The sequence below is a fragment of the Nerophis lumbriciformis genome, linkage group LG33, assembly GCF_033978685.3.
Source record: "Nerophis lumbriciformis linkage group LG33, RoL_Nlum_v2.1, whole genome shotgun sequence".
Taxonomy (NCBI): Eukaryota; Metazoa; Chordata; class Actinopteri; order Syngnathiformes; family Syngnathidae; genus Nerophis; species Nerophis lumbriciformis.
Genome location: NC_084580.2, coordinates 17,023,101 through 17,050,765, shown reverse-complemented (window position 1 = coordinate 17,050,765; position 27,665 = coordinate 17,023,101). Strand labels below are relative to the sequence as shown.

At 39.7% G+C, this 27,665-nt stretch overlaps 1 protein-coding gene across 1 annotated transcript in view; it reads left to right on the top strand.

Annotated features, from left to right (window-relative positions):
• Positions 1-221: 221 nt before the first annotated feature.
• Positions 222-27,665, top strand: part of frmd3 (FERM domain containing 3) — a 163,728-nt gene continuing 136,284 nt past the window's right edge. Inside the window, exon 1 of the mRNA XM_061928628.1 lies at positions 222-507. Within this exon, the coding sequence (XP_061784612.1) occupies positions 403-507 (105 nt within the window). The 5' untranslated portion in view covers positions 222-402. The remainder of the gene's footprint in view (positions 508-27,665) is intronic.

Genomic DNA, 27,665 nt, shown 5'->3' with positions numbered 1-27,665 from the left:
ACCTAAAGAAGTGGCCAGTGCGTCGACTCATGTTGCCACACACAATTTTACCTTGGGGGCGGGGTCTATTTAAACCGACCGACGTCAACGTGACTCCACGCAATACTGATGGCATCATTTTGTGTGCAGGGGCCCTTTAAATTGCACAGAGAGAGAGAGAGAGAGAGAGAGAGAGAGAGGGGGAAAGAGAGAGAGAGAGAGAGAGGGAGTGTCTCCATGCTGTCTATGCCACAGCTGTGGTCAAACATGCTCATTCCATCCATCCATCCTCTCCTCCACCACCTGCGCCCATCCATCCATCCATCGGCGCCCAAAGCCGCATGCGCCTGCGTGAGTCCCGCGTGGCCGTGGACGCGCTGACATGCTGCGGGGAGCTTCGCGTCAGAGCACACCGAGCCGAGTATGAAAATGCTCAGATTCCGCAGCCCCAGCATCCGCTCCTTGGATGAGGAGATCCTGTGCACCATCCGCCTGCTGGACGACTCCGAGATCTCCTGCGGCATCCAGGTACAGTCACTTTGTCCACGACGTGCTAAAAATGTGCTTATTGACATCACGTGATTGCACGGGTGCAACACAAAGCCACTCTGCAAAATTGGCATCAAGAGAGGATGCAAGGCAATTATATAGGGGTGTTGTTGACATAATTGTGTGGCGTGCCTGCGTGCGTGTGTGTGCAAAGAACACAATGCAGAGAAGTTAGGGAGGAAGTTTCCCTCCCAAGCGCATGCAGGAGAGGATGGAGCTCCATGGGTGTGGTGATGGTATAGTGATGGCCTGCTAGCATGTGCTGCAGAATCAGTCCAAAAAAAAACAAACTTCTTACTAAAGCAGAAATCAGCTTGTTTTTGGATGCCAAAAAAATGCAGTCCAAGCAACGGCTTGTTATTATACAGCCCGAAAATGACTTCAAATTCAATCAATCAATCAATCAATCAATGTTTATTTATATAGCCCTAAATCCCAAGTGTCTCAAAGGGCTGCACAAGCCACAACGACATCGTTCAGCGGCCACATAAGGGCAAGGAAAAACTCACAACCCAGTGGGACGTCGATGAGAATGACTATGAGAAACCTTGCACTGCAAAAAGTCAGTGTTCAAAAACAAAAAAACAAAAAAACAAAAATTAGGGGTATTTTATTTGAACTAAGCAACATTATCTGCCAATAGAACAAGAACATTTGGCTTGTCAAGACTTTCCAAAACAAGTAAAATTAACTAACCTCAATGAACCCAAAAATACCTTAAAATAAGTATATTCTCACTAATAACAATATTTTCTTGGTAGAAAAAAAAAAGACCTTTTTGCTCAATATGTTGAAAAATATTCTTAAATGAAGTAAATGCTAGTGCCATTATCTTGATATAATGATATACGCTCGGCATTACATTTCTTGAAACCAGCAACCTTACACTAAAAACTAATTTATTGTTCTTAATGGAAAGGCAACAAGGCAACCGCTTGTTACTCTCGGGGTCTCCTAGCCGCTCAGGCAAATCATATTGTCTAAAAATGCATTTTTCCATCGATAACATGACATCATCGCGCCAAGTGCGTGCTCTTTCAGTCAATTAGTGCGCATATATACAGCCCGGCCCCCGGCCAAAATCTTTTTAATTGTAATTTTGAAGAATTTATCTGAATGTGCATGAACTATTTCTTTTCAAAATTGTTTGAAATGTTAAATGTTTAAATATTAACTGTCAGTTTACTGTACGGTGCCAACTGTACTACTATATGAGTACGTGTTTTCTATTGTTTCATTGAAAATAAAACAGCAAAGTCCATTTGGCTGTCATCTGTTTTAATTATGAGACACAATTAAAATCATGATTTTTTTTTTTTTCATGCTTGAAATAAGAAATTATTACTTTAAAAAAGTAGTTTTATACTTGTGAGTGTTGATGACACAGCTTTGCAACAGTTGATATTCTAGTTTCAAGCATGTTTTACTCAATATAGGTCATCAAATCTCAGCAACAAGCTGTAATATCTTACTGAGATCATTTGGGACCAAAACCCTTAAAACAATAAAATACTCTAACATATGTGGAGTTTGCATGTTCTCCCCGTGACTGCGTGGGTTCCCTCCGGGCACTCCGGCTTGCTCCCACCTCCAAAGACATGCACCTGGGGATAGGTTGATTGGCAACACTAAATTGGCCCTAGTGTGTGAATGTGGGTGTGAATGTTGTCTGTCTATCTGTGTTGGCCTTGCGATGAGGTGATGACTTGTCCAGGGTGTACCCCGCCTTCCGCCCGATTGTAGCTGAGATAGGCTCCAGCGCCCCCCGCAACCCTGAAGGGAATAAGCGGCAGAAAATGGATGAATGGATAGTCAAAATAAGATTCATGTTGTTTTTGGACATCAAAAATGGAGGATTGGTGTGTTATCATAGTCTGTAAACAATCAAAATAAATTTGAGTTCAAGCAGAAATTTAAGATTGTATCTCCTCTCTGAGCTGCCACCTTATCGCGGTAGAGGAGTTTGCGTGTCCCAATGATCCCAGGAGCTATGCCCCCTGGTAGGGTCTCCCAAGACAAACAGGTCTGAGGTGAGAGATCAGACAAAGAGTAGCTCGAAGACCTTTATGAAGAAGACAAAACTAGGACTCAGATTTCCCTCGCCCGGATGTGGGTCACCGGGGCCACCCTCTGGAGCCAGGCACGGAGGTGGGGCATGATGGCGAGCGCCTGGTGGCCGGGCCTGTCCCCATGGGGCCTGGCCGGGCACATCCCGAAGAGGCATCTTGGGTTCCCCCTCCAATGGGCTCACCACTCATGGGAGGGGCCATAGAGGTTGGGAGCAGTGTGAGCTAGGCGGCAGCCGAAGACAGGGCAGTTGGCGGTCCGATCCTACATAAGCTAGCTCTTGGGACGTGGAACGTCACCTCGCTGGGGGAGGAAGAAGCCTGAGCTAGTACGTGAGGTGGAGAAGTTCCGGCTAGATATAGTCTGATTCACTTCGACGCACAGCAAGTCCTGTTCTCTAGAGAGGGACTGGACTCTCTTCCACTCTGTCGTTGCACGCAGTGAGAGGCGACGGGCTGGGGTGGCAATTATTGTTTCCCCCCGGCTCAAAGCATGCACATTGGAGTTCAACCCAGTGGATGAGAGGGTACTGACTGTTGTTTGTGCTTCTACACCCAAAAGCAGCTTGGAGTACCCGCCCTTTTTGTATTCCCTCGAGGGAGTACTGGAGAGTGCTCCCTCAGGTGATTCCCTTGTTCTACTGGGGGACTTCAACGCTCATGTTGGCAATGACAGTGAAACCTGGAGAGGCGTGATTGGGAAGAACGGCCGCCCGGATCTGAACCCTATTGGTGTTTTGGTATTGGACTTTTGTGCTCGTCACTGACTGTCCATAACGAACACAATGTTCAAACATAAGGGTGTCCATATGTGCACTTGGCACCAGGACACCCTAGGCCGCAGTTCCATGATCGACTTTGTAGTTGTGTCATCGGATTTGCGGTGTCATGTTTTGGACACTCGGGTGAAGAGATGGGCGGAGCTTTCTACCAATCACCACCTGGTGGTGAGTTGGCTGCGATGGTGGGGGAGGATGCTGGACAGACCTGGCAGGCCCAAACACATCATGAGGGTCTGCTGGGAACGTCTAGCAGAGTCAATTCCCACCTCTGGAAGAACTTTGAACATGTCACGAGGGAGGCGCTGGATATTGAGTCCGAGTGGACCATGTTCCGTACCTCTATTGTCGAGGCGGCCGATTGGAGCTGTGGCCGCAAGGTGGTTGGGGCCTGTCGTGGCGGTAATCCTAGAACCCACTGCTGGACATCAGCGGTGAGGGATGCCGTCAAGCTGAAGAAAGAGCCCTATCGGTTACTTTTAACTCATAGGACTCCAGACGCAGCAGACTGTCACTGTATGGTGTGGAGGGTGTGCTGCTGACCCCGACTTTGGATGTTGTGGATCGGTGGAGGGAATACTTCGAAGATCATCTCAATCCCACCAACACGTCTTCCTATGATGAAGCAGTGCCTGGGGAATCTCTCCTATTTTTGGGGCTGAGGTTGCTGAGGTAGTTAAAAAGCTCCTCAGCTGGATGAGATCCGCCCGTAGTACTTTAAGGCTCTGGATGCTTAGGGACGGCGTGGCGAAGTTGCTAGAGTGGCCGTGCCAGCAATCGGAGGGTTGCTGGTTGCTGGTTACTGGGGTTCAATCCCCACGTTCTACCATCCTAGTCACGTCCGTTGTGTCCTTGGGCAAGACACTTCACCCCTTGCTCCTGATGGCTGCTGGTCAGCGCCTTGCATGGCAGCTCCCGCCATCAGTGTTTGAATGTGTGTGTGAATGGGTGAATGTGGAAATACTGTCAAAGCGCTTTGAGTACCTTGAAGGTAGAAAAGCGCTATACAAGTATAACCCATTTATCATTTATATGCTGTGAGGCTGTCTTGGTTGACAAGACTCTGCAACATTGCGTGGTCATCGGGGCCGGTACCTCTGGAATGGCAGACCGTGGTGGTGGTTCCTCTCTTATCGTGGGATCACACTCCTCAGCCTTCCCGGTAAGGTCTATTCAGGTGTGCTGGAGAGGAGGCTACGCCGGATAGTCGAACCTCGGATTCAGGAGGAACAGTGTGGTTTTTGTCGTGGAACTGTAGACCAGCTCTATACTCTCGACAGGGTCCTTGAGGGTGCATGGGAGTTTGCCCAACCAGTCTAAATGTGCTTTGTGGACTTGGAGAAGGCATTCGACCGTGTCCCTCAGGAAGTCCTGTGGGGAGTGCTCAGAGAGTATGGGGTATTGGACTGTCTGATTGTGGCGGTCCGCTCCCTGTATGATCAGTGTCAGATGCTTGGTCTGCATTGCCAGCAGTAAGTCGGACCCTGACCTTTGTCACCGATTCTGTTCATAACTTTTATGGACAGAATCAGTTAAAATAAGTAGAAATAAGCTTTTTAGTGGTTTTTGGACATTATAAATGCAATCAAGTAATGGCGTGTTATAATATAGACTATAATCACTCTAAATAACTTCAAATTCAAGCTAAAACTAATTCAGATTTTTATGTTGTTTTTGGATGTAGAAAGATGCAGTCAGGGGATTGCTTGTTATTATGGACTCACGCAATCAGTTAAAATAAGCAGAAAATAACTTATATGTTATTTTTGGACGCCAAAAGTGCAGTCAGTCAGGTGATGGCGCATACTTGCCAACCCTCCCGATTTTCCCGGGAGACTCCCGAATTTCAGTGCCCCTCCCGAATATCTCCCGGGGCAACCATTCTCCCGAACAATATTGGGGGCGTGCCCTAAAGGCACTGACTTAAGCGTCCTCTCTCACCTGAAAAGGAGACTATTATATATGTCTCCGTTATCCATAGGTATAACCCATAAAGTAGGCAGACACGGAGCTATTTCTCGGCGTGTGTTTATTCCAGCCGGCACGTTAATACGCTGACACACAACATCCGGATTCCCATCGCGCATTGCTTCGAAACTACGGCAAGTAGTAATGTCCAAAAACACAACAGAGACGAAGCAGAAGAACAAAGAAGAGACATGGCGACGACGAGTAAGAAGAAAAAGTACGCTTGCAAGTTCCAAAATGATTGGAAAAAATAATTTCAGTTCATCCAGGACAGCTCGAAGGGGAAGGGGTATGCTGCCTGCAAATTTTGTAGATCAGACTTCTCCATTGAACACGGTGGCCGAACGGATATACTCATTCATGAACGGATTATTTATATATATATATATATATATATATATATATATATATATATATATATATATATATATAAATACTTGAAAATATATACATGAGGCGTTTTTTCCGGTCCATCATTTTTGCTGCTTTCTGTATCTGCCGCCTAAATGACTGAGCTACGTCATTTCCTGTGATGTACCACAGGGCATTTCCTGTGGGACGGGACTCGTTCCCAGGGACTCGAATAAAGAACCAACTCTTTTTCTTTACTATAGTGGCCTCGATAACGGGAACCGGTTCTCAAAAAGGGATTCGAGTCCATGGAATCGGTTCTTTTCTTATCGAACAACCGGGAGAACCGGTTTCGAACATCATCCCTAGTTATCATATCGACTGTAAACAGTCAAAATAACATTCAATTCGAGCAAAAGTTTTTGATTTTATGTTTTTGGATGTAAAAAATGCAGTCAGGTGATGACTTGTTTTTATGGATATCAGTCAAGATAAGACAAATTATATTTTATGTTGTTTTGGGACATCAAAAGTGCAGTCAAGTGATGGTGTGTTATCATAGAGACTGTAATCACTCCAAATAATTTAAAATTCAAGCCAAAAATATTAGATTTTTATGTTTTTTTTTTAAAATGTAAAATTATATAGTCAGGTGATTGTTATTATTGACTCACGCAATCAGTTAAAACAAGCAGAAATGAGCTATTATGTTGTTTTGGACGTCAAAAGTGCAGTCCGGTGATGGACTGTTATCATATAGACTGTAATCAGACAAAATAACTTCAAATTCAGGCAACATTCTTTCGATTTTTATGTTGTTTTAGGTGTAAAATGTAGTCAGGTGAAATGTTGTTATTTTGGACTCACACAATCAGTTAAAATAAGCATAAAGGAGCTTTTATGTTGTTTTTGGACATCAAAAATCCAGTCAGGTGATTGTGTGTGATCATATGGACTGTTATCAGACAAAATGACTTCAAATTCAAGCAGCTATTTTAGATTGTTTTTGACTTGTCAAAAAATGCATCTTTTCTTATTGTGGATTGCAATCAGTCAAAATAGGCAGAAGTGTGCTTTAATGTTGTTTTTGGACAGCAAACATGAAGTCAGGTGCTTGTAATCACTCAAAATAACTTCAAGTTTAGGCAGAAATTTTAGATTTTAGTGGTTTTTGGATGTAAAAAATTGCATTTAGGTGACGGCTTTTTATTATTACGACTTGCAATCAGTCAATTTCCTTTGTTGTTCAAGAGCACAAATGAGCTTTTGTTGTTTGATGAGAAACAAAATGCAGTCAGGTTGTAATGAAACAAACAACATGGAACCAGCAGGAGCTCCATTCGTTGTAAACTCTTTGCGCTATTTGACTAATTGAATTAACGCGGTATAAGATCACGTAAGTACAGAAGTGGATCGTTCCTCTGAGGCTTGCCTCTTGTTTCCGCATGCTCCCTGCAGGTGATTATACCTCTCCATTGGTGCTTTTGCACAAACTTGATTGGATTTTTGTACTTTTAAACCTCCTCAAGGAACCTGACGTGCAGCCAACTGGACAGGAATTCAAATGAAAGAAGTGAGTGGATTCATCCACTGGAGACAGACGTCGTATTTCAACTTGTTTGGCTTTAGAAACAAAGGAAAGTGTGTAATTTGTTTTGTCTTTACAAACAAACAAAGGTCTGTGGGGGACCGTCACTGTTGTGGTGTGTGGCTTTGATCTGCAAAAAGTATAAACTTGGAAATGATTATTTGTAGCACACAGCCATTAAAATACACACAGTGGAAGCTTATTGTTCCAATAGCAAATAGTGGAAATAAAATTAATCCGTTCTAGGGTCAAACTGTCACCATTATAGAAAAAAAAACCTTGCATGGTTTAATACAGGGGTCCCCAAACTTTATGACTCGGGGGGGGTCGCATTGGGTTAAAAACAATTTGGCCGGGGGCCTGGCTGTACATATATATATATATATATATATATATATATATATATATATATATATATATATATATATATATATATATATATATATATATATATATACATATATATACATACACACATATATATATGTATATATATATATATATATATATATATATATATATATATATATATATATATATATATATATATATATATATATATATATATATATGTATGTATATATATATATATATATATATATATATATATATATATATATATATATATATATATATATATATATATATATATATATATTCTAAGCACATTGTCACGTTATCGATGGGTAAATGCATTTTTAGACACCATGCTAGGAGACACCGATGGTTTAGAAAGGACAGATTGAAAAAAAAAAAAAGATTTAACTTGGGACTTCCCGCGGGCCGGATTTTGGGGACCCATGGTTTATTACATTGTCAATACAAGTGTAAAAATAAGTTAAGCACTATTAGTAGTTAAAAAAAAAAAAAGTGAATAAGAACTTTTATAGGAACTCCCTCGCTCCAATTTTAACAACTTTATCGAAACATTAAATAGACAGCAAACATTGCCATTTAACATAAGTATATATGTATATATACAAATATATTTATATATATATATATATATATATATATATATATATATATATATATATATATATATATATGTATGTATATATATATATATATATATATGTATGTGTGGGAAAAAAATCACAAGACTATTTCATCAGAGATGAAATAGTCTTGTGATTTTTTTCCCACACATACATATATTGCGCTCTACTACGGTATCGAGCACTATTTTTTGGATAACCTTATTAAGACATATTTATATATATATATATATATATATATGTATGTATATATATATATATATATATATATATATATAGAAAGTACAGATAAAAAAAAATTGATTTGAAAAAAAATATATATATACTTGGGACTTCCCGTGGGCCGGATTTTGGATGCTGGCGGGCTGTATGTGTATATATATATATATATATATATATATATATATATATATATATATATATATAAAATGTATATATATACAGTCAAGAAAATAAGTATTTGAACACCCTGCTATTTTGCAAGTTCTCCCACTTCGAAATCATGGAGGGGTCTGAACTTTTCATGGTAGGTGCATGTCCACTGTATGAGAGATAACCTAAAAAGACAAATTCAGAAATCACAATCTATGATTTTTTAACAATTTATTCGTGTGATACAGCTGAAAATAAGTATTTGAACACCTGTCTATAAGCTAGAATTCTGACCCTCAAAGACCTGTTAGTCCGCCTTTAAAAGTCCTCCTCCACTCCACTGTATTATCCTGAATCAGATGCACCTGTGTGAGGTCGTTAGCTGCATAAAGACACCTGTCCACCCCATACAATTAGTAAGACGCAAACATTCAGCATGGCTAAGAGCAAAGAGCTGTCCAAAGACACCAGAGACAAAATTGTACAACTCCACAAGGATGGAAAGGGCTACGGAGAAATTGCCAAGCAGCTTGGTGAAAAAAGGTCCACTGTTGGAGCAATCATTAGAAAATGGAAGAAGCTAAACATGACGGTCAATCTCAATCGGAGTGGAGCCCCATGCAAGATATCACCTTGTGGGGTCTCAATGATGCTAGGAAAGGTGAGGAATCAGCCCAGGACTACACGGCAGGACTTGGTCAATGACCTGAAAAGAGCTGGGACCACTGTTTCCATGGTCACTGTTGGTAATACACTAAGACGTCATGGTTTGAAATCATGCATGCCACGGAAGGTTCCCCTGCTTGAACCAGTACATGTTAAGGCCCGTCTTAAGTTTGCCAATGACCATTTGGATGATCCAGAGGAGTCATGGGAGAATGTTTTGTGGACAGATGAGACCAAAATTGACCTTTTTGGTCATAATTCCACTATGTGTGTTTGGAGGAAGAAGAATGATGCGTACCATCCCAAGAACACCATCCCTACTGTGAAGCATGGGGGTGGTAGCATCATGCTTTGGGGGTGTTTTTCTGCTCATGGGACAGGACGACTGTACTGTATTAAGGAGAGGATGACTGCAGCCATGTATTGTGAGATTTTGGCCAAAAACCTCCTTCCCTCAGTCAGATCATTGAAGATGAGTCGTGGCTGGATCTTCCAACATGACAATGACCCAAAGCACACAGCCAGGAAAACCAAGAAGTGGCTTCGTAAGAACCATATCAAGGTTCTGGAGTGGCCTCGCCAGTCTCCAGACCTAAATCCAATTGAAAATCTTTGGAGGGAGCTGAAAGTTTGTGTTACTCAGCGACAGCCCAGAAACCTGACTGATTTAGAGAAGATCTGTGTGGAGGAGTGGGCCAAAATCCCTCCTGCAGTCTGTGCAAACCTGGTGAAGAACAACAGGAAACGTTTGAACTCTGTAATTGCAAACAAAGGCTACTCTACCAAATATTAATGTTGGTGTTCAAATACTTATTTTCAGCTGTATCACACAAATAAATTGTTAAAAAATCATAGATTGTGATTTCCGGATTTTTCTTTTTAGGTTATCTCTCATACAGTGGACATGCACCTACCATGAAAATTTCAGACCCCTCCATGATTTCTAAGTGGGAGAACTTGCAAAATAGCAGGGTGTTCAAATACTTATTTTCTTGACTGTATATGTATATATATATATATATATATATATATATATATATATATATATATGTATAGATTGTAGCCGAGATAGGCTCCGCGACCCCAAAGGGAATAAGCGGTAGAAAATGGATGGATGGATGGATATAGATATAATATATATATATATATATATATATATATATATATATATATATATATATATATATATATATATATATATATATATATATATATATATACATAAACCTCAACCCAATGGGATGACAATGAGAAACCTTGGAGGGGACCGCAGATGTGGGGACGTCGAGTGGATCTAGCATAATATTGTGAGAGTCCAGTCCATAGTGGATCTAACATAAATAATGTTAATAATAATAATTCTAATCCATTTACTCTCGGTGTCTCCTAGCATATTGTCTCCCATCGATAACATGACATCATTGTGCTCAGAAGATATATATATATATATACAGCCAAAATTTAGATTTAATCATTATTTCATTCATTATTATCCCATTGTTTCTTTTTTTCTTTTGCAGTTTTCCTGTTGAGGTGTATTTTTACAGTGTGCCAGGCAGCATTATAGACTCTTCTGTTCTAGATGTTCCACTATATGTACAGTTCCAAAAAACATGGCTGGGATATTAGTGTGGTGTGACTGGCTGGTGCAAACAACACTTTCACTAAACACACCAAAAGAAGCTCATGTCTGTGTCTTCATATTATAGCGCATACATACACGTACGTGCATGTGCGTGCCGCTGCCTGGGAGAGTACAAAAGCGTGTTAAAGTCAGTGTCAGAGGTATGAAAACATCAAGTAAAGCTGGAAGTGTGAATCAGTGCACCGTGGAATGGAAATGGACGTTTATGTATTTTCTAGCTGACTGCCTCTTTTTCTAGAGCTTCTTTAAATGGCTTTGTGTTTCCGAGTGCTGCGCTTATGTGCGCCGACGTGCATATTTCATGACCTCCCCGTGCTACACGTTTCACAACAAGCACTTCTCCACTTTCCTTCCGACCTTTTCTTCTGCTTTGTGGGCACCGTGCGCACATTATGTGGGCCAGCGCCCTTATTGCTGTCGTCAATACATTCAAGGTTTTGGATTTTTTTTCACTCATTTCAAATAAGTCTGAGGAGTCCACGATAGAGCGTTGGAAGTGTGTTGGTTGGCCTTAATGCTGGAGTTTAGACCGTTGAAAAGTGCTTTGAGTACACTGCAAAAACTGAAATCTAAGTAAGATTAAATATCTCAATTTTCTCAATTTTCTGTCTGATAAGATAATTCTTCTCACTAAGCAGATTTTATGTTAGAGTGTTTTACTGGTTTTAAGGGTTTTGGTCCTAAATGATCTCAGTAAGATATTACAGCTTGTTGCTGAGATTTTATAACCTATATTGAGTAAAACATGCTTAAAACTAGAATACCAACTGTTGCAAAGCTGTGTCATCAACACTCACAAGTAGGGATGTCCGATAATGGCTTTTTGCCGATATCCGATATTCCGATATTGACCAAACCCTTAATTACCGATACCGATATCAACCGATACCGATATATACAGTCGTGGAATTAACACATTATTATGCCTAATTTGGACAACCAGGTATGGTGAAGATAAGGTCCTTTTAAAAAAAAAAAAAAAGAATAAAATAAGATGAATAAATTAAAAACATTTTCCTGAATAAAAAAGAAAGTAAAACAATATAAAAACAGTTACATAGAAACTAGTAATGAATGAAAATGAGTCAAATTAACTGTTAAAGGTTAGTACTATTAGTGGACCAGCAGCACGCACAATCATATGTGCTTACGGACTGTATCCCTTGCAGACTGTATTGATATATATTGATATATAATGTAGGAACCAGAATATTAATAACAGAAAGAAACAACCCTTTTGTGTGAATGAGTGTAAATGGGGGAGGGAGGTTTTTTGGGTTGGTGCACTAATTGTAAGTGTATCTTGTGTTTTTTATGTTGATTTAATAAAAACAAACAAAAAAAAAATAAAAAAAACGGTACCGATAATAAAAAAAAAACGATACCGATAATTTCCAAAATTAAATTTTAAAGCATTTATCGGACATCTCTACTCACAAGTATAAAACTACTTTTTTAAAGTAATAATTTCTTATTTCAAGCATGAAAAAAAAAATCATGACTTTGACACAATTGTGTCTCATAATTAAAACAGATGACAGCCAAATGGACGTTGCTGTTTTATTTTCAATGAAACAATAGAAAATACGTACTCATATAGTAGTACAGTTGGCACAGTACAGTAAACTGACAGTTAATATTTAAACATTTAACATGTGACATTTCAAACTATTTTGAACAGAAATAGTTCATGCACATTCAGATGAATTCTTCAAAATTACAATTAAAAATGTTTTGGCCGGGGGCCGGTCTGTATATATGCGCACTAATTGACTGAAAGAGTATGCACTTGGTGCGATGATGTCATGTTATCGATGGAAAAATGCATTTTTAGACAATATGATTTGCCTGAGCGGCTAGGAGACCCCGAGAGTAACAAGCGCTTGCCTTGTTGCCTTTCCATTAAGGACAATAAATTAGTTTTTAGTATAAGTAAATGTAATGCCGAGCGCATATCATTATGTCAAGATTATGGCACTAGCATTTACGGGTACTTCATTTAAGAATATTTTTCAACATATTGAGCAAAAAGGTCTCTTTTTTTTCTACCAAGAAAAGTGCACTTGTTATCAGTGAGAATATACTTATTTTAAGATATTTTTGGGTTCATTGAAGTTAGCTTATTTTACTTATTTTGGAAAGTCTTGACAAGCCGAATGTTTTTGTTCTATTGGCAGATAATTTTGCTTAGTTCAAAAGAAATACCCTTCATGTTTGTATTTTTTCCTCTTGTTTTTGAGCACTGACTTTTTGCAGTGTACTGGAAACACACCATTTTGTGTGTTTGTAGCTTTAATGCCGATGAGCTGTGTTTGTCTCCAAGAAGTGCCGTTTTGCATATGCAATGTAATTCTTGTCTTGCATTTAAAAAAAATCATATATTGCATTCATCAAGGGGTGGGACTAGGGTTGTCTCGATACCAATAAAATATTTACAAACTGTATTCACAAATCTTCGTCCTTCAACTGAAGTCGTCTGCTTTGGCGCACAGCAGTCCGGGCCTTTCGTGGCTCGTTAGTAATGGCGGATTTCCATTCCGTGCGGTGGGTTTTTCCTGTTTCGGTAGCCGGGTCTTTTTTCCCCGTCTTTTAGGCATTTTACCGTGTCTTCTCCATGATGACGGTGAGTCCATAACGTGGTAAATGGCTGACTGAATGATTGTGTGAGCGCGTTTGATTTGGATCTGAGCCGAGGATGTCGTTTTGGCTTGTGCAGCCCATTGAGACACTTGTGATTAAGGGCTATATAAATAAACTTTGATTGATCGATTGATTAATTGATTGATTGATTGATTATTTAATCACTGTCCGTCGTTCGGCAATGTCATTGGTCTGATGTGACAAGGCTTAATTTATTGCTGGTGAACCCGAAATAAATCCATAAATTAGCCGCAGCGTTGTAAAAAACCGCAGGGTTCAAAGTCGAGGAAAAAAGTAGCAACTTATGAACCGGAATATAGTTTTAACATAGTTTTATGGTAATACATTTACCTTTATTAAATAATATTGTTGGCAGAGACACAACCTTTGCAGTTTTCTAGTTGTTTTTGGAATTCAAAAGTATTTTATCACCTTCTTTATCAAAGTGCTGACACTCGTGACTTTCTTTGGCCCCACGGTGGTTCATCATGCAGTCATACTTAATGAGATAACCACCAAGGCCGAGTCACCGTCTTGTGGGATTTTTTTGTTGGGGCCACCCGAATCACGGGCAAATTATTTTGGACGAGTTTGTTACACGCGATTTGGTCGTGCAACAACCCAGGCGGGAGAAGAAAACCTATCACATGTAATGAAGACCACAAGGAAGTGTTTTAAATGTAGAAAAAAAAAAATCATAATGTGACCTCGTCAATGCGCCTTATAATCCGGTGCGCCTTTTGTATGAAAATAGACCTAAATAGACCCGCTCATCGGCGGTGCGCCTTATAATCCGGTGCGCCCTATGGTCTGAAAAATGCTGTGGATAAAAATAATGTGACGCCTTCGGCCTCCAGTTTTGGTTTGAACCAACGTTCCCTCTAAGGTGCGCGCCTGTGCAATTGCGCACTGCTCAAGCGTCCTCTGCGCACGGCAAATCTATGCCACGCACAAAATCAAATAAAAAAATAAGCACATAACAATTTTCGACACGACAGAGAAAACAGTTTTCGTCATCATTGTTCAAATAATGTAACGTCTGTCGAGACGCTTTGAGGACATGAATTCCATCCATCACTTTACTGAGCAAAACTCTTCATTGTCGGCCATAAACACATCACCAAAACATTAGTAAAAAAAATGATATCTAGCAAAAGTGGTCATTTTCTGCAGTACAAACCAGACCAAAAGCAACTTTGTTATATCAACAGCAGCAGCTCGCTCTTTCTCACTTGCGCCAACACATGCACATATGGCACTTAGCCAGTGATGCGTTTACAGCCACACAAAAAGTCGGACAACTCCAACACCACACATTAAGTGTCATTCCAGGTCGTTACACTATGATTTACCAATCAAATGTGTGCTTATTCTAGTGTCATTTATTAGGAATCTTAATTTATAAATATTAATCATGAAATGCTGTTAGTATATTAAATAAATACTAATAAAAATATATTTTTTACAAACAGGAAGTTGCAGGAATGTACACATGATCCCCTTGCTTACATCTCATTGTGCAACATGTGAATGTTTTAATGGGAACTAAATGCAATGTCTGAAAGGGGTACAAATTATCTCCAAAGCAGGACCTCCACCCAGACAAACAATACAAGTACACAGCTCATGAAAAACAATATTTTTTGTTATTGTCATTGTAAGTGGGCCTAAACACTTATATTAGAAATGGAAAAGACTGCTGTCATTTGATTATAATAATAAGAGAATGTTGTCTGTCTATATGTGTGGGCCCTGCGATGAGGTGGGACTTGTCCAGGGTGTACTCCGCCTTCCGCCCGAATGCAGCTGAGATAGGCTCCAGCACCCCCCGCGACCCCGAAAGGGACAAGCGGTAGAAAATGGATGGATGGATGGAGATTGAACTTGTTATTTAGTCAGGTTTGGGCCAGGTGTGCTGCTGGTGTAGCCACAGTGTGCACGTCTGATGTTGCTCACATGGGCTCCACTGAATTCTCAGGGAGTTTTTGCGTTTGCTCACACACATGAAAAATTAGAGGGAACATTGGTTTGAACGCCTCGTTGTATTGGAGCTCATAAGATCATGAATTGATTAACGTGGACCCTGACTTAAACAAGTTGAAAAACTTATTCGGGTGTTACCATTTAGTGGTCAATTGTACGGAATATGTACAGTACTGTGTAAACTGTACTGTTTCATATAATGTATTCTCTCCCTTTGCAATCTACTAAGAAAAGTTTCAATCAATCAATCAATGTGTCTTCTCTATGATGAGAGTGAGTCCATAACGTGCTAAATGGCTGACTGAATGATTGTGTGAGCGCGTTTGATTTAATCACTGTCACTCGTTCGCCAATGTCATTGGTCTGATGTGACAAGGCTTAATTTATTGCTGGTGTACCCGAAAGAAATCCACAAATGAGCCGCAGTAAATGTCCACTCTTGAAGTCTTCGTAACAAAGTGTCCATGTGGGGTATTTCCTACTGTCAGGCGGCCATGAAATGCAGCGCTGGTGTGTATAATATGTTCTCATGTAACGAGGTAATGTCAGGCCACACTTGCTGCACGAGTCAGATCAATACTCAGCTGACCTCGTCCACCATCCATCCTATCTTCTTACTTCCACTCATCTCTTCACCGCCTCCTTTTCACCCCTGGTGTGCCTTTTGACCATCCTTCCTCACCTCCTCCCATTGTCTATGCTGCTTTCTGCCCTCGCCTGTCTGTGACACTTCATGTATAATTAACAGATCAGTGTTCCTCATGTGGCCGCCCCGTGTCAGCTGTCAGCGAAGGGGTTATATGAAAGGCACAGATGACTAACATGTACCCCGCAAGACATCTTCTCCACTCATCAATAAAAAAAAGGGACTCACCTTTTCCACAGTGCCCCCTGCTGGCCCGCACTCACACTACGCTACACTTATCGATGCCTCGGCATGTTTATGTTCATCGCTCTGCAACCTGTTCTGACTTTTTAGCTATATTGTAAATCAATCCCTCCAAACAACTCCCCGCAAGTTATGTGCGGCTTTGCAACTTTGTCCAATGGCTGCAAATTCCCCGCACATTTTGGCCAGTCAAGGTTTTTTTTTTGTCTCTGAAAGGTGCTCAAATGTGCAAGTCAACTGTCTAATCAAAACTTATGTTTGTTTCTTGTGTAAGGGAAGCTGTCCATCTATAACAGCATTGCTCAGACCTCTCGTACCCGTCTACAGCGCTAAGCCTTCTGGGTTGTATATAAACATTTAGCAGCAAACTGAAGTACACTGCAAAAAGTCGGTGTTCAAAAACAAGAAAAAAAAAATACAAAAATGAGGGGTATTTTATTTGAACTAAGCAAAATTATCTGCCAATAGAACAAGATAATTTGCCTTGTCAAGACTTTCCAAAACAAGTAAAATTAGCTAACCCTCAATGAACCCAAAAATACCTTAAAATAAGTATATTCTCACTAACAACAAGTGTACTACTATATGAGTACGTATTTTCTATTGTTTCATTGAAAATAAAACAGCAAAGTCCATTTGGCTGTCATCTGTTTTAATTATGAGACACAATTGTGTCAAAGTCATGATTTTTTTTTTTTACATGCTTGAAATAAGAAATGATCAGTGACGTGCAGTCACTAGAGGCAGGTGAGGCCCCGCCTCACCTGCCATCATGGAAAGAAAAAAAATGTAAAAAGAAAAAAATATATATTAAATTGTTAAATGTATCCAGTGATTATACTATAAAATTATTTTCCATTTAACTTCACCAGTTTTAGATTATTTTTATTCAAAATCGCTGAATTTTCACATTTGCCGTTCAAATACTGAGAAGAGACGGTGCGGTGAACAGCAGCCAGTCGAGGCACGTCACTCAGTGCCTCAACATGGACGGACTCGGCTAACTGCTGGTCTGCTGTGCAGTGAGACCGTATTGCTATATGAACTATATTATACATTTCCATAGTTTAGTTAGCTGAGGTATATAATGTACAGTGTATTTTGTCAACAACTGTATGTGTGTAAAGTATTTCTTGTGCTGAGCGATCATAAAACGGCTGCAAAAGACGCACTGGCTGAGGCTCGCCTCCTGCACCCCCGCCGTAGAATGCACGGCAACCCCTGACGGGAGTGTTATATCAACTAAAGCCCACACTTAAACTTTCCACGTGCAAGATTGAATCTATTTAAAAAAGTTATTTCATAAGAAGCCAAAAAGTGCAAAAACAATAATGTTCGTGTTGGAGGAGTTGCGAATGACTGCTGGGCCACAACATTAGGTACACCTGCAGACTGCAGGTGTACCTAATTCACAACTCCTCCAACACGAACATTATTGTTTTTGCACTTTTTGGCTTCTTATTAAATAACTTTTGTAATCTATTTTTATGGGCTTTCCTCTTTGTGATGTTAAGTTCCTGTTATGCGCTGTTATACAGTATATGCCTTGAGCTCTTATTTTGAAGGCGCTAAGAGCGGAATTTTGACACGTTGGAGTGGAGCGGAAGTTTTTGAAAGAAGGTAAATAAAGTGGTCCACGTGTAAACTGGAGCCTCCGTGTTTGTTATTTTGCAGTTTCATACAGTATAGGCGACATTTATAAACCCTCGGTTACACTTTTTTAAATAGATTCAATCTTGCACGTGGAAAGTTGAAGTGAGGGCTTTAGTTGATATAACACTCCCATCAGGGGGTTCATTAATCCAGCACAACAGCGGCGCATTTATAAGTAAAGGTAAGACCATAGTAAAGTTTTTTTATTAAATGTGCTTTTTTGTGTGCTACAGTTTGTATGTGTAAAGTTAAAGTTAAGTTAAAGTACCAATGATTGTCACACACACACTAGGTGTAATGAAATTTGTCGTCTGCATTTGACCCATCCCCTGGGAGGTGAGGGGAGCAGTGGGCAGCAGCGGCGCCACGCCTGGGAATCATTTTTGGTGATTTAACCCCCAATTCCAACCCTTGATGCTGAGTGCCAAGCAGGGAAGAATGCTGGTATGAGCTTTTGAACATAACCCGTTAACTGCTGCCAATCAAATGGTGAATAAGATACTCTTTAGGGTTCATATGTTTGTAAATCTGACTGTGATGAAGTCAGTGCCTCACCAGCCATCAACCTCACCGCACGTCACTGGAAATGATTACTTTAAAAAAGTAGTTTTATACTTGTGAGTGTTGATGACACAGCTTTGCAACAGTTGATATTCTAGTTTCAAGCATGTTTTACTCAATATAGGTCATAAAATCTCAGCAACAAGCTGTAATATCTTACTGAGATAATTCCGGACCAAAACCCTTAAAACAAGTAAAAGACTCTAACATAAAATCTGCTTAGTGAGAAGAATTATCTTATCAGACAGAAAATAAGCAAATATCACCTTTATTTGAGATATTTAATCTTACTTAGATTTCAGTTTTTGCAGTGTACTCACTTCCTACTTTACATGTATTTATATATTTATTTAACCTTTATGCGATGAGGTGGCGACTTGTCCAGGTGTCCCCCCCTTGCGACCCCAAAAGGGACAAGCGGTAGAAAATGAATGGATGGATACATAACCACGCTAAGGCAATTCTGTATGTGCTTTTACTGCCATCTAGTGTCTACTTTTAAGTCTTTGTGGTATAAAATGAGTAAAACATCAATACAGTCCCCCCCCCCGCAACCCCGAAAGGGACAAGCGGTAGAAAATGAATGGATGGATACATAACCACGCTAAGGCAATTATGTATGTGCTTTTACTGCCATCTAGTGTCTACTTTTAAGTCTTTGTGGTATAAAATGAGTAAAACATCAATACAGTCGTCCCCCCCGCCCCCCTCCAAAAAAAATGTTTGGGGTAAAATCCTGTACTTTTTAAGGCTGAGGTTACAAGGAACACTTAAAAATTGTAAAATCTCAACTTGTGTGCAATGTGTTGCTGCCATTAAATTCTAAGTTAATGATTATTTGCAAAAAAAAAAAAATTAAGTTTCTCAGTTCGAACATTAAATATCTTGTCTTTGCAATCTATTCAATTGAATATAAGTTGAAAAGGATTTGCAAATCACTGTATTTTGTTTTTATTTACGAATTACACAACGTGCCAACTTCACTGGTTTTGGGTTTTGTAGAACCAGCAAAACCCCTGCAGAGCACGACAACTACACTGCAAAAACTGAAATCCAAGTAAGATTAAATATCTCAAATAAGGGTGATATTTGCTTATTTTCTGTCTGATAAGATCATTCTTCTCACTAAGCAGATTTTATGTTAGAGTGTTTTACTTGTTTTAAGTGTTTTGGTCCTAAATGATCTCAGTAAGATATTACAGCTTGTTGCTGAGATTTGATGACCTATATTGAGTAAAACATGCTTGAAACTAGAATATCAACTGTTGCAAAGCTGTGTCAGCAACACTCACAAGTATAAAACTACTTTTTTAAAGTAATCATTTCTTCTAGCATGAAAAAAAAAAGTCATGATTTTGACACAAATGTGTCTCATAATTAAATTGGATGACAGCCAAATTGACTTTGCTGTTTTATTTTCAATGAAACAATAGAAAACACATACTCATATAGTAGTACAGTTGGCACAGTACAGTAAACTGACAGTTAATATTTAAACATTTAACATGTGACATTTCTAACTATTTTGAGCAGAAATAGTTCATGCACATTCAGGTAAATTCTTCAAAATTACAATTAAAAAAAATTATATATGTATATATGCGCACTAATTGACTGAAAGAGCCCGCGCTTGGTGCGATGATGTCATGTTATCGATGGAAAAATTCATTTTTAGACAATATGATTTGCCTGAGCGGCTAGGAGACCCCGAGAGTAACAAGCGGTTGCCTTGTTGCCTTTCCATTAAGAACAATAAATTAGTTTTTAGTATAAGTTTGCTGGTTTCAGGAAATTTAATGCCGAGCGCATATCATTATGTCAAGATAATGGCACTAGCATTTACTTCATTTAAGAATATTTTTCAACATATTGAGCAAAAAGGTCTCTTTTTTTTTCTACCAAGAAAAGTGCACTTGTTATTAGTGAGAATATACTTATTTTAAGGTATCATTGAGGTTAGCTAATTTTACTTGTTTTGGAAAGTCTTGACAAGCCAAATTTTCTTGTTCTATTGGCCATACTTGCCAACCCTCCCGAATTTTCCGGGAGACTCCCGAAATTCAGCGCCTCTCCCGAAAACCTCCCGGGACAAATATTCTCCCGAAAATCTCCCGATTTTTAGCCGGAGCTGGAGGCCACGCCCCCTCCAGCTTCATGCGGACCTGAGTGAGGACAGCCTTTTTTCACTACGGGAGGACAGCAGGGTGACAAGAACTAAATCATCCAGACTAGAGATACATTGTATTATTATGTTTATCTTACCTAAAAATACATATATTTATTAATTAAAATTTAAAAAACCAAATACATTTTTACTATATTTTGCTAAAAACATCAAAATTAATTGTATCTTATTTGTATTTTTTCGGACTCCTTATTACGTCCAGCCTTAGAATTATACATTAAAATAAACATATTTGAAATAATTAATTTTAAATGATCATAATTATTCATTTAAAATGACCATATTTAATTATTAAAATAATTGCTTGTTTATCAACAACTTTAGCATTTTATTTATTACATTTTGAAACTCTCAGAAGCCAAGTTATGTTATATTCCTTAAGATTTATTTATGCAAGTTTGAAGTATCAATTATCCAAACACAGTTTTGTTTGCATATTTTCAGGATATATATATATATATATATATATATATATATATATATATATATATATATATATATATATATATATATACCGTATTTTCCGCACTATAATAAGGCGCACCTAAAAACCTCCCAATTTTCTCAAAAGCTGACAGTGCGCCATATTGAGCCACAACAGGTCTCGCAACTACGGGGATGCATAACGTAACCCCAGCCTCTACTGTAGCTTCTATTCTATGCGCCTTATAATGCGGTGCGCCTTATATATGAACAATGTTTTAAAATAGGCCATTCATTGAAGGTGCGCCTTATAATCCGGTGCGCCTTATAGTGCGGAAAATACGGTATGTATGAAATACTTGACTTGGTGAATTCTAGCTGCCAATATACTCCTCCCCTCTTAACCACGCCCCCCCCCTCACCTCCCGAAATCCGAGGTCCCAAGGTTGACTGACTTTTTGCAGTGGGGGCGGTCCTGAGGACAATGCTTGAGTGCGGTATGGATTGCTTGGTGGGAGTTAATGCTTAGTAGGGAAAGAAAATATATGGCCCGTGTTGACGTTGCAAGTACTGTCATAAGTAGAGTAGATTATATACTGTAATTACTGCATATACTAAAATGAATAGCCCATTATGGCAGTAATTATGTACAGAATCGCCACCCTTCTGAACGTCACCTAATCAAGACACCATTAGTCGAGTACAGCAAAGACTTCTTTACACTACTCTACCCTAGCATTTTATTTGTGACGCTGCTCTCAAAACGTCTTTTGAGCAAGTTAAAAATAGCCACGGCTTTTCTATTCTCGTCTTGCCGACTCACCTGCGCCTCTTTGAAGATCATCAATTAAAGAGTCGTCATCTATTTTCCGACTTTTAGCGGCGGGTACAGACTGTGTTACACAGGACAGGGCTGTGGGATGACAAATGGGTTAGAAAGACCAGGTGCAAATGGTTTGTTGGAGGAATAAAACCTGCTCCTATGCACCTTAACTTGCGAGATAGAAAAGAAAAAAAGGATTGTAATTGCAAGGGGGAAGGCAAAAGAGCAAGTAAATGTGAACAAATATGGCGTGAATATTCACTGACTAATAGAAACAACATTGCATATACTGTACAAACCCAGCATAGTGTTTTATTTCATCATCACCAGACTTGATTGTGGACGCAAACATGGCCCATAATGCACTAAAACGATACAGACATTAACAAAGTGATGCGAGGTGGCGGTTATTATTAATAATTGGCAGAAGGAGCGCGTGCAATAAATATACGCCCCTGTGTGAGTGAAGGTGTTGTGGGCTTTGACTGAGCCTTTATTTGTTGTCCATATATACATACTTGCCAACCTTGAGACCTCTGAATTGAGGTGGGCTGGGTTGGGGGGGGGGGGGGCGGGGTTTGGTGGTAGCGGGGGTGTATATTGTAGCCCGGAAGAGTTAGGGCTGCAAAGGATTCTGGGTATTTGTTCTGTTGTCTTTATGTTGTGTTACGGTGCGGATGTTCTCCAGAAATGTGTTTGTCATTCTTGTTTGGTGTGGCGCATATTTGTAACAGTGTTAACGTTGTTTATACGGCCACCCTCAGTGTGACCTGTATGGCTTTTAATCAAGTATGTCTTGCAGTCACTTACGTGTGTCTGTAAAAGCCGCATACAACATGTGACTGGGCCGGCAGCTGTTTTTATGGGCGCCAAAGGCAGTGGTGGTAGCGGGGGTGTATATTGTAGCCCGGAAGAGTTAGGGCTGCAAAGGATTCTGGGTATTTGTTCTGTTGTCTTTATGTTGTGTTACGGTGCGGATGTTCTCCCGAAATGTGTTTGTCATTCTTGTTTGGTGTGGGTTCACAGTGTGGCGCATATTTGTAACAGTGTTAACGTTGTTTATACGGCCACCCTCAGTGTGACCTGTATGGCTTTTAATCAAGTATGTCTTGCAGTCACTTACGTGTGTCTGTAAAAGCTGCATACAACATGGGACTGGGCCGGCAGCTGTTTTTATGGGCGCCAAAGGCAGTGGTGGTAGCCGGGGTGTATATTGTAGCCCGGAAGAGTTAGGGCTGCAAAGGATTCTGGGTATTTGTTCTGTTGTGTTTATGTTGTGTTACGGTGCGGATGTTCTCCCGAAATGTGTTTGTCATTCTTGTTTGGTGTGGGTTCACAGTGTGGCGCATATTTGTAACAGTGTTTGCGTTGTTTATACGGCCACCCTCAGTGTGACCTGTATGGCTTTTAATCAAGTATGTCTTGCAGTCACTTACGTGTGTCTGTAAAAGCTGCATACAACATGGGACTGGGCCGGCAGCTGTTTTTATGGGCGCCAAAGGCAGTGGTGGTAGCCGGGGTGTATATTGTAGCCCGGAAGAGTTAGGGCTGCAAAGGATTCTGGGTATTTGTTCTGTTGTGTTTATGTTGTGTTACGGTGCGGATGTTCTCCCGAAATGTGTTTGTCATTCTTGTTTGGTGAGGGTCATTTAGCCATTATAGCTAATATAGACACTTACAGTAAGTCATGTGTTGACTTGTATACAACTTTTCATTTTCTGCGGCTCCAGACAGATTTGTTTTTAGCATTTTTCATCCAATATGGCTCTTTCAACATTTTGAGTTGCCGACCCCTGCCCGAGGCAAACGAACCAGACTTTAAACTTCAATCATTCCCTATAAAAGTGAAGTGAATTATATTTATATAGCGCTTTTCTCTAGTGACTCAAGGCGCTTTTACATAGTGAAACCCAATATCTAAGTTAGATTTAAACCAGTGTGGGCGGCACTTGGAGCAGGTGGGTAAAGTGTCTTGCCCAAGGACACAACGGCAGTGACTAGAATGGCGGGAGCGGGTATCGAACCTGGAACCCTGAAGTTGCTGGCACGGCCACTCTACCAATCGAGCAATACCCCCCAAGTAAAAGTAGTGTGCATGACGGAAGGACACTAATCTGACTTGTCCCTCAAAGACATCTATCATGGCTGCTTTTGTATTACAAGAGTAACGTCTTGCACACACACACCCTCGGTCCCTTTTTCTGGTCGACGTATTCTTTGTCTTCCGCAAACCTGCTGTGGTCTGAAGATAAGAGAAGTGACAACCGAGGTGTTGCCGCCACAAAACTCCATCACCATTCTCTCCGGGTGTTGTGGTCAGTAGTGCACGGTAGCAAACAGGATGTCCCTCCATTAGAATAGAAACCGGTTCTGCTCCATAAATTGATAATTTATGACTCCGACTCTGAGCTTATTAGCCTGTGTGCCCATCCATGAACTCATTCACTTTGTGTGTGCATGCATTTTATGCCCTCGCGTGCATGTGTGCGCGCGTGCGTTTGCGGACGCGGCAGTATTTCAGGTGATGATGAGGTAAAGTACCTCTATCGTTCAGGAACAAGGTCACGCAGAGTGTCATGTGACAAAGAGAACCCCCAAGAAAGAGCCAAGACATGCAACACAGTCCATGTTGGCAGGCACTGTTTATGGTACAAACCCCGTTTCCATATGAGTTGGGAAATTGTGTTAGATGTAAATATAAACGGAATACAATGATTTGCAAATCCTTTTCAACCCATATTCAATTGAATATGCTACAAAGACAAGATTTTTTTTTTTTTTGCAAATAATCATTAACTTTAGAATTTGATGCCAGCAACACGTGACAAAAAAGTTGGTAAAGGTGGCAATAAATACTGATAAAGTTGAGGAATGCTCATCAAACACTTATTTGGAACATCCCACAGGTGAACAGGCAAATTGGGAACAGGTGGGTGCCATGATTGGGTATAAAAGTAGATCCAATGAAATGCTCAGTCATTCACAAACAAGGATGGGGCGAGGGTCACCGCTTTGTCAACAAATGCGTGAGAAAATTGTTGAACAGTTTAAGAAAAACATTTCTCAACCAGCTATTGCAAGGAATTTAGGGATTTCACCATCTACGGTCCATAATATCATCAAAGGCATACTTGCCAACCCTCCTGAATTTTCCGGGAGACTCCCGAAATTCAGCGCCTCTCCCGAAAACCTCCCGGGACAAATATTCTCCCGAAAATCTCCTGATTTTCAGCTGGAGCTGGAAGCCACGCCCCCTCCAGCTCCATGCGGACCTGAGTGAGGACAGCCTTTTTTCATGACGGGAGGACAACAGGGTGACAAGAACTAAATCATCCAGACTAGAGATAAATTGTATTATTATGTTTATCTTACCTAAAAATAAATATATTTATTAATTTGAAAAAATAAATAAATAAATACATTTTTACTATATTTTTCTAAAAACATCAAAATTAATTGTATTTTTATTTGTATTTTTTCCTGACTCCTTATTACATCCAGCCATAGAATTATACATTAAAATAAACATATTTGAAATAATTGATTTTAAATTATCATAATAATTCATTTAAAATGACCATATTTAATTATTAAAATAATTGCTTGTTTATCAACAACTTTAGCATTTTATTCATTACATTTTGAAACTCTCAGAAGCCAAGTTATGTTATATTCCTTAATATTTATTTATGCAAGTTTGAAATATCAATTATCTAAACACAGTTTTGTTTGCATATTTTCAGGATGTATATATATATATATATATATATATATATATATATATATATATATATATATGTATGAAATACTTGACTTGGTGAATTCTAGCTGTCAATATACTCCACCCCTCTTAACCACGCCCCCAATCACGCCCTGCCCCACCCCCGACCATGCCCCCACCGCCCACCTCCCGAAATCGGAGGTCTCAAGGTTGGCAAGTATGATCAAAGGGTTCAGAGAATCTGGAGAAATCACTGCATGTAAGCATCTAAGCCCGTGACCTTCGATCCCTCAGGCTGTACTGCATCAACAAGCGACATCAGTGTGTAAAGGATATCACCACATGGGCTCAGGAACACTTCAGAAACCCACTGTCAGTAACTACAGTTGGTCGCTACATCTGTAAGTGCAAGTTAAAACTCTCCTATGCAAGGCGAAAACCGTTTATCAACAACACCCAGAAACGCCGTCGGCTTCGCTGGGCCTGAGCTCATCTAAGATGGACTGATACAAAGTGGAAAAGTGTTCTGTGGTCTGACGAGTCCACATTTCAAATTGTTTTTGGAAACTGTGGACGTCGTGTCCTACGGACCAAAGAGGAAAAGAACCATCCGGATTGTTTTAGGCGCAAAGTTGAAAAGCCAGCATCTGTGATGGTATGGGGGTGTATTAGTGCCCAAGGCATGGGTAACTTACACATCTGTGAAGGCGCCATTAATGCTGAAAGGTACATACAGGTTTTGGACCAACATATGTTGCCATCCAAGCAACGTTACCATGGACGCCCCTGCTTATTTCAGCAAGATAATGCCAAGCCACGTGTTACATCAACTTGGCTTCATAGTAAAAGAGTGCGGGTACTAGACTGGCCTGCCTGTAGTCCAGACCTGTCTCCCATTGAAAATGTGTGGCGCATTATGAAGCCTAAAATACCACAACGGAGACCCCCGGACTGTTGAACAACTTAAGCTGTACATCAAGCAAGAATGGGAAAGAATTCCACCTGAGAAGCTTAAAAAATGTGTCTCCTCAGTTCCTAAACGTTTACTGAGTGTTGTTAAAAGGAAAGGCCATGTAACACAGTGGTGAACACGCCCTTTCCCAACTACTTTGGCACGTGTTGCAGCCATGAAATTCTAAGTTAATTATTATTTGCAAAAAAAATAAAGTTTATCAGTTTGAACATCAAATATGTTGTCTTTGTAGTGCATTCAATTGAATATGGGTTGAAAAAGATTTGCAAATCATTGTATTCTTTTTATTTTTACATCTAACACAATTTCCCAACTCATATGGAAACGGGGTTTGCAACATTTGAGGATGTACTGCTAGTACAGTGGTACCCCGGTTAACAAATGCACTAGTTAAAGTTATTTTTGGTTAAAGACGAACATTTTTAGTCAAAATATTGCCCTGGTTAAAAAAAAAAAGTTTTCCCGGCTAGAGCAAGGGGTGTCAAACTCATTTTAGATCGAGGGCCACATGGAGAAAAATCTAAAATAATGGCACGATAACTTAAAAATAAAGACAACTTCAGATTGTTTTCTTTGTTTAAAAATAGAACAAGCACATTCTGAAAATGTACAAATCATAATGTTGTTGTTGTTTTTTTTTACACTCACATGTTGCGGTAAACAGTATTCCACCTTTATTTGTCGTTATTTATACTTTCTAAATAAATGATGTGATAATGTTCATCAGTCAACTCATTGGTGTTCATTTTCAATCCATCAGGATAAAAAAACTATATCAAAATCAAATTACAGGATGTTATTTATGTAGTTTGCTCATTTTCCTCGACTAGATGTTGCATTGTTTTACTCCGCA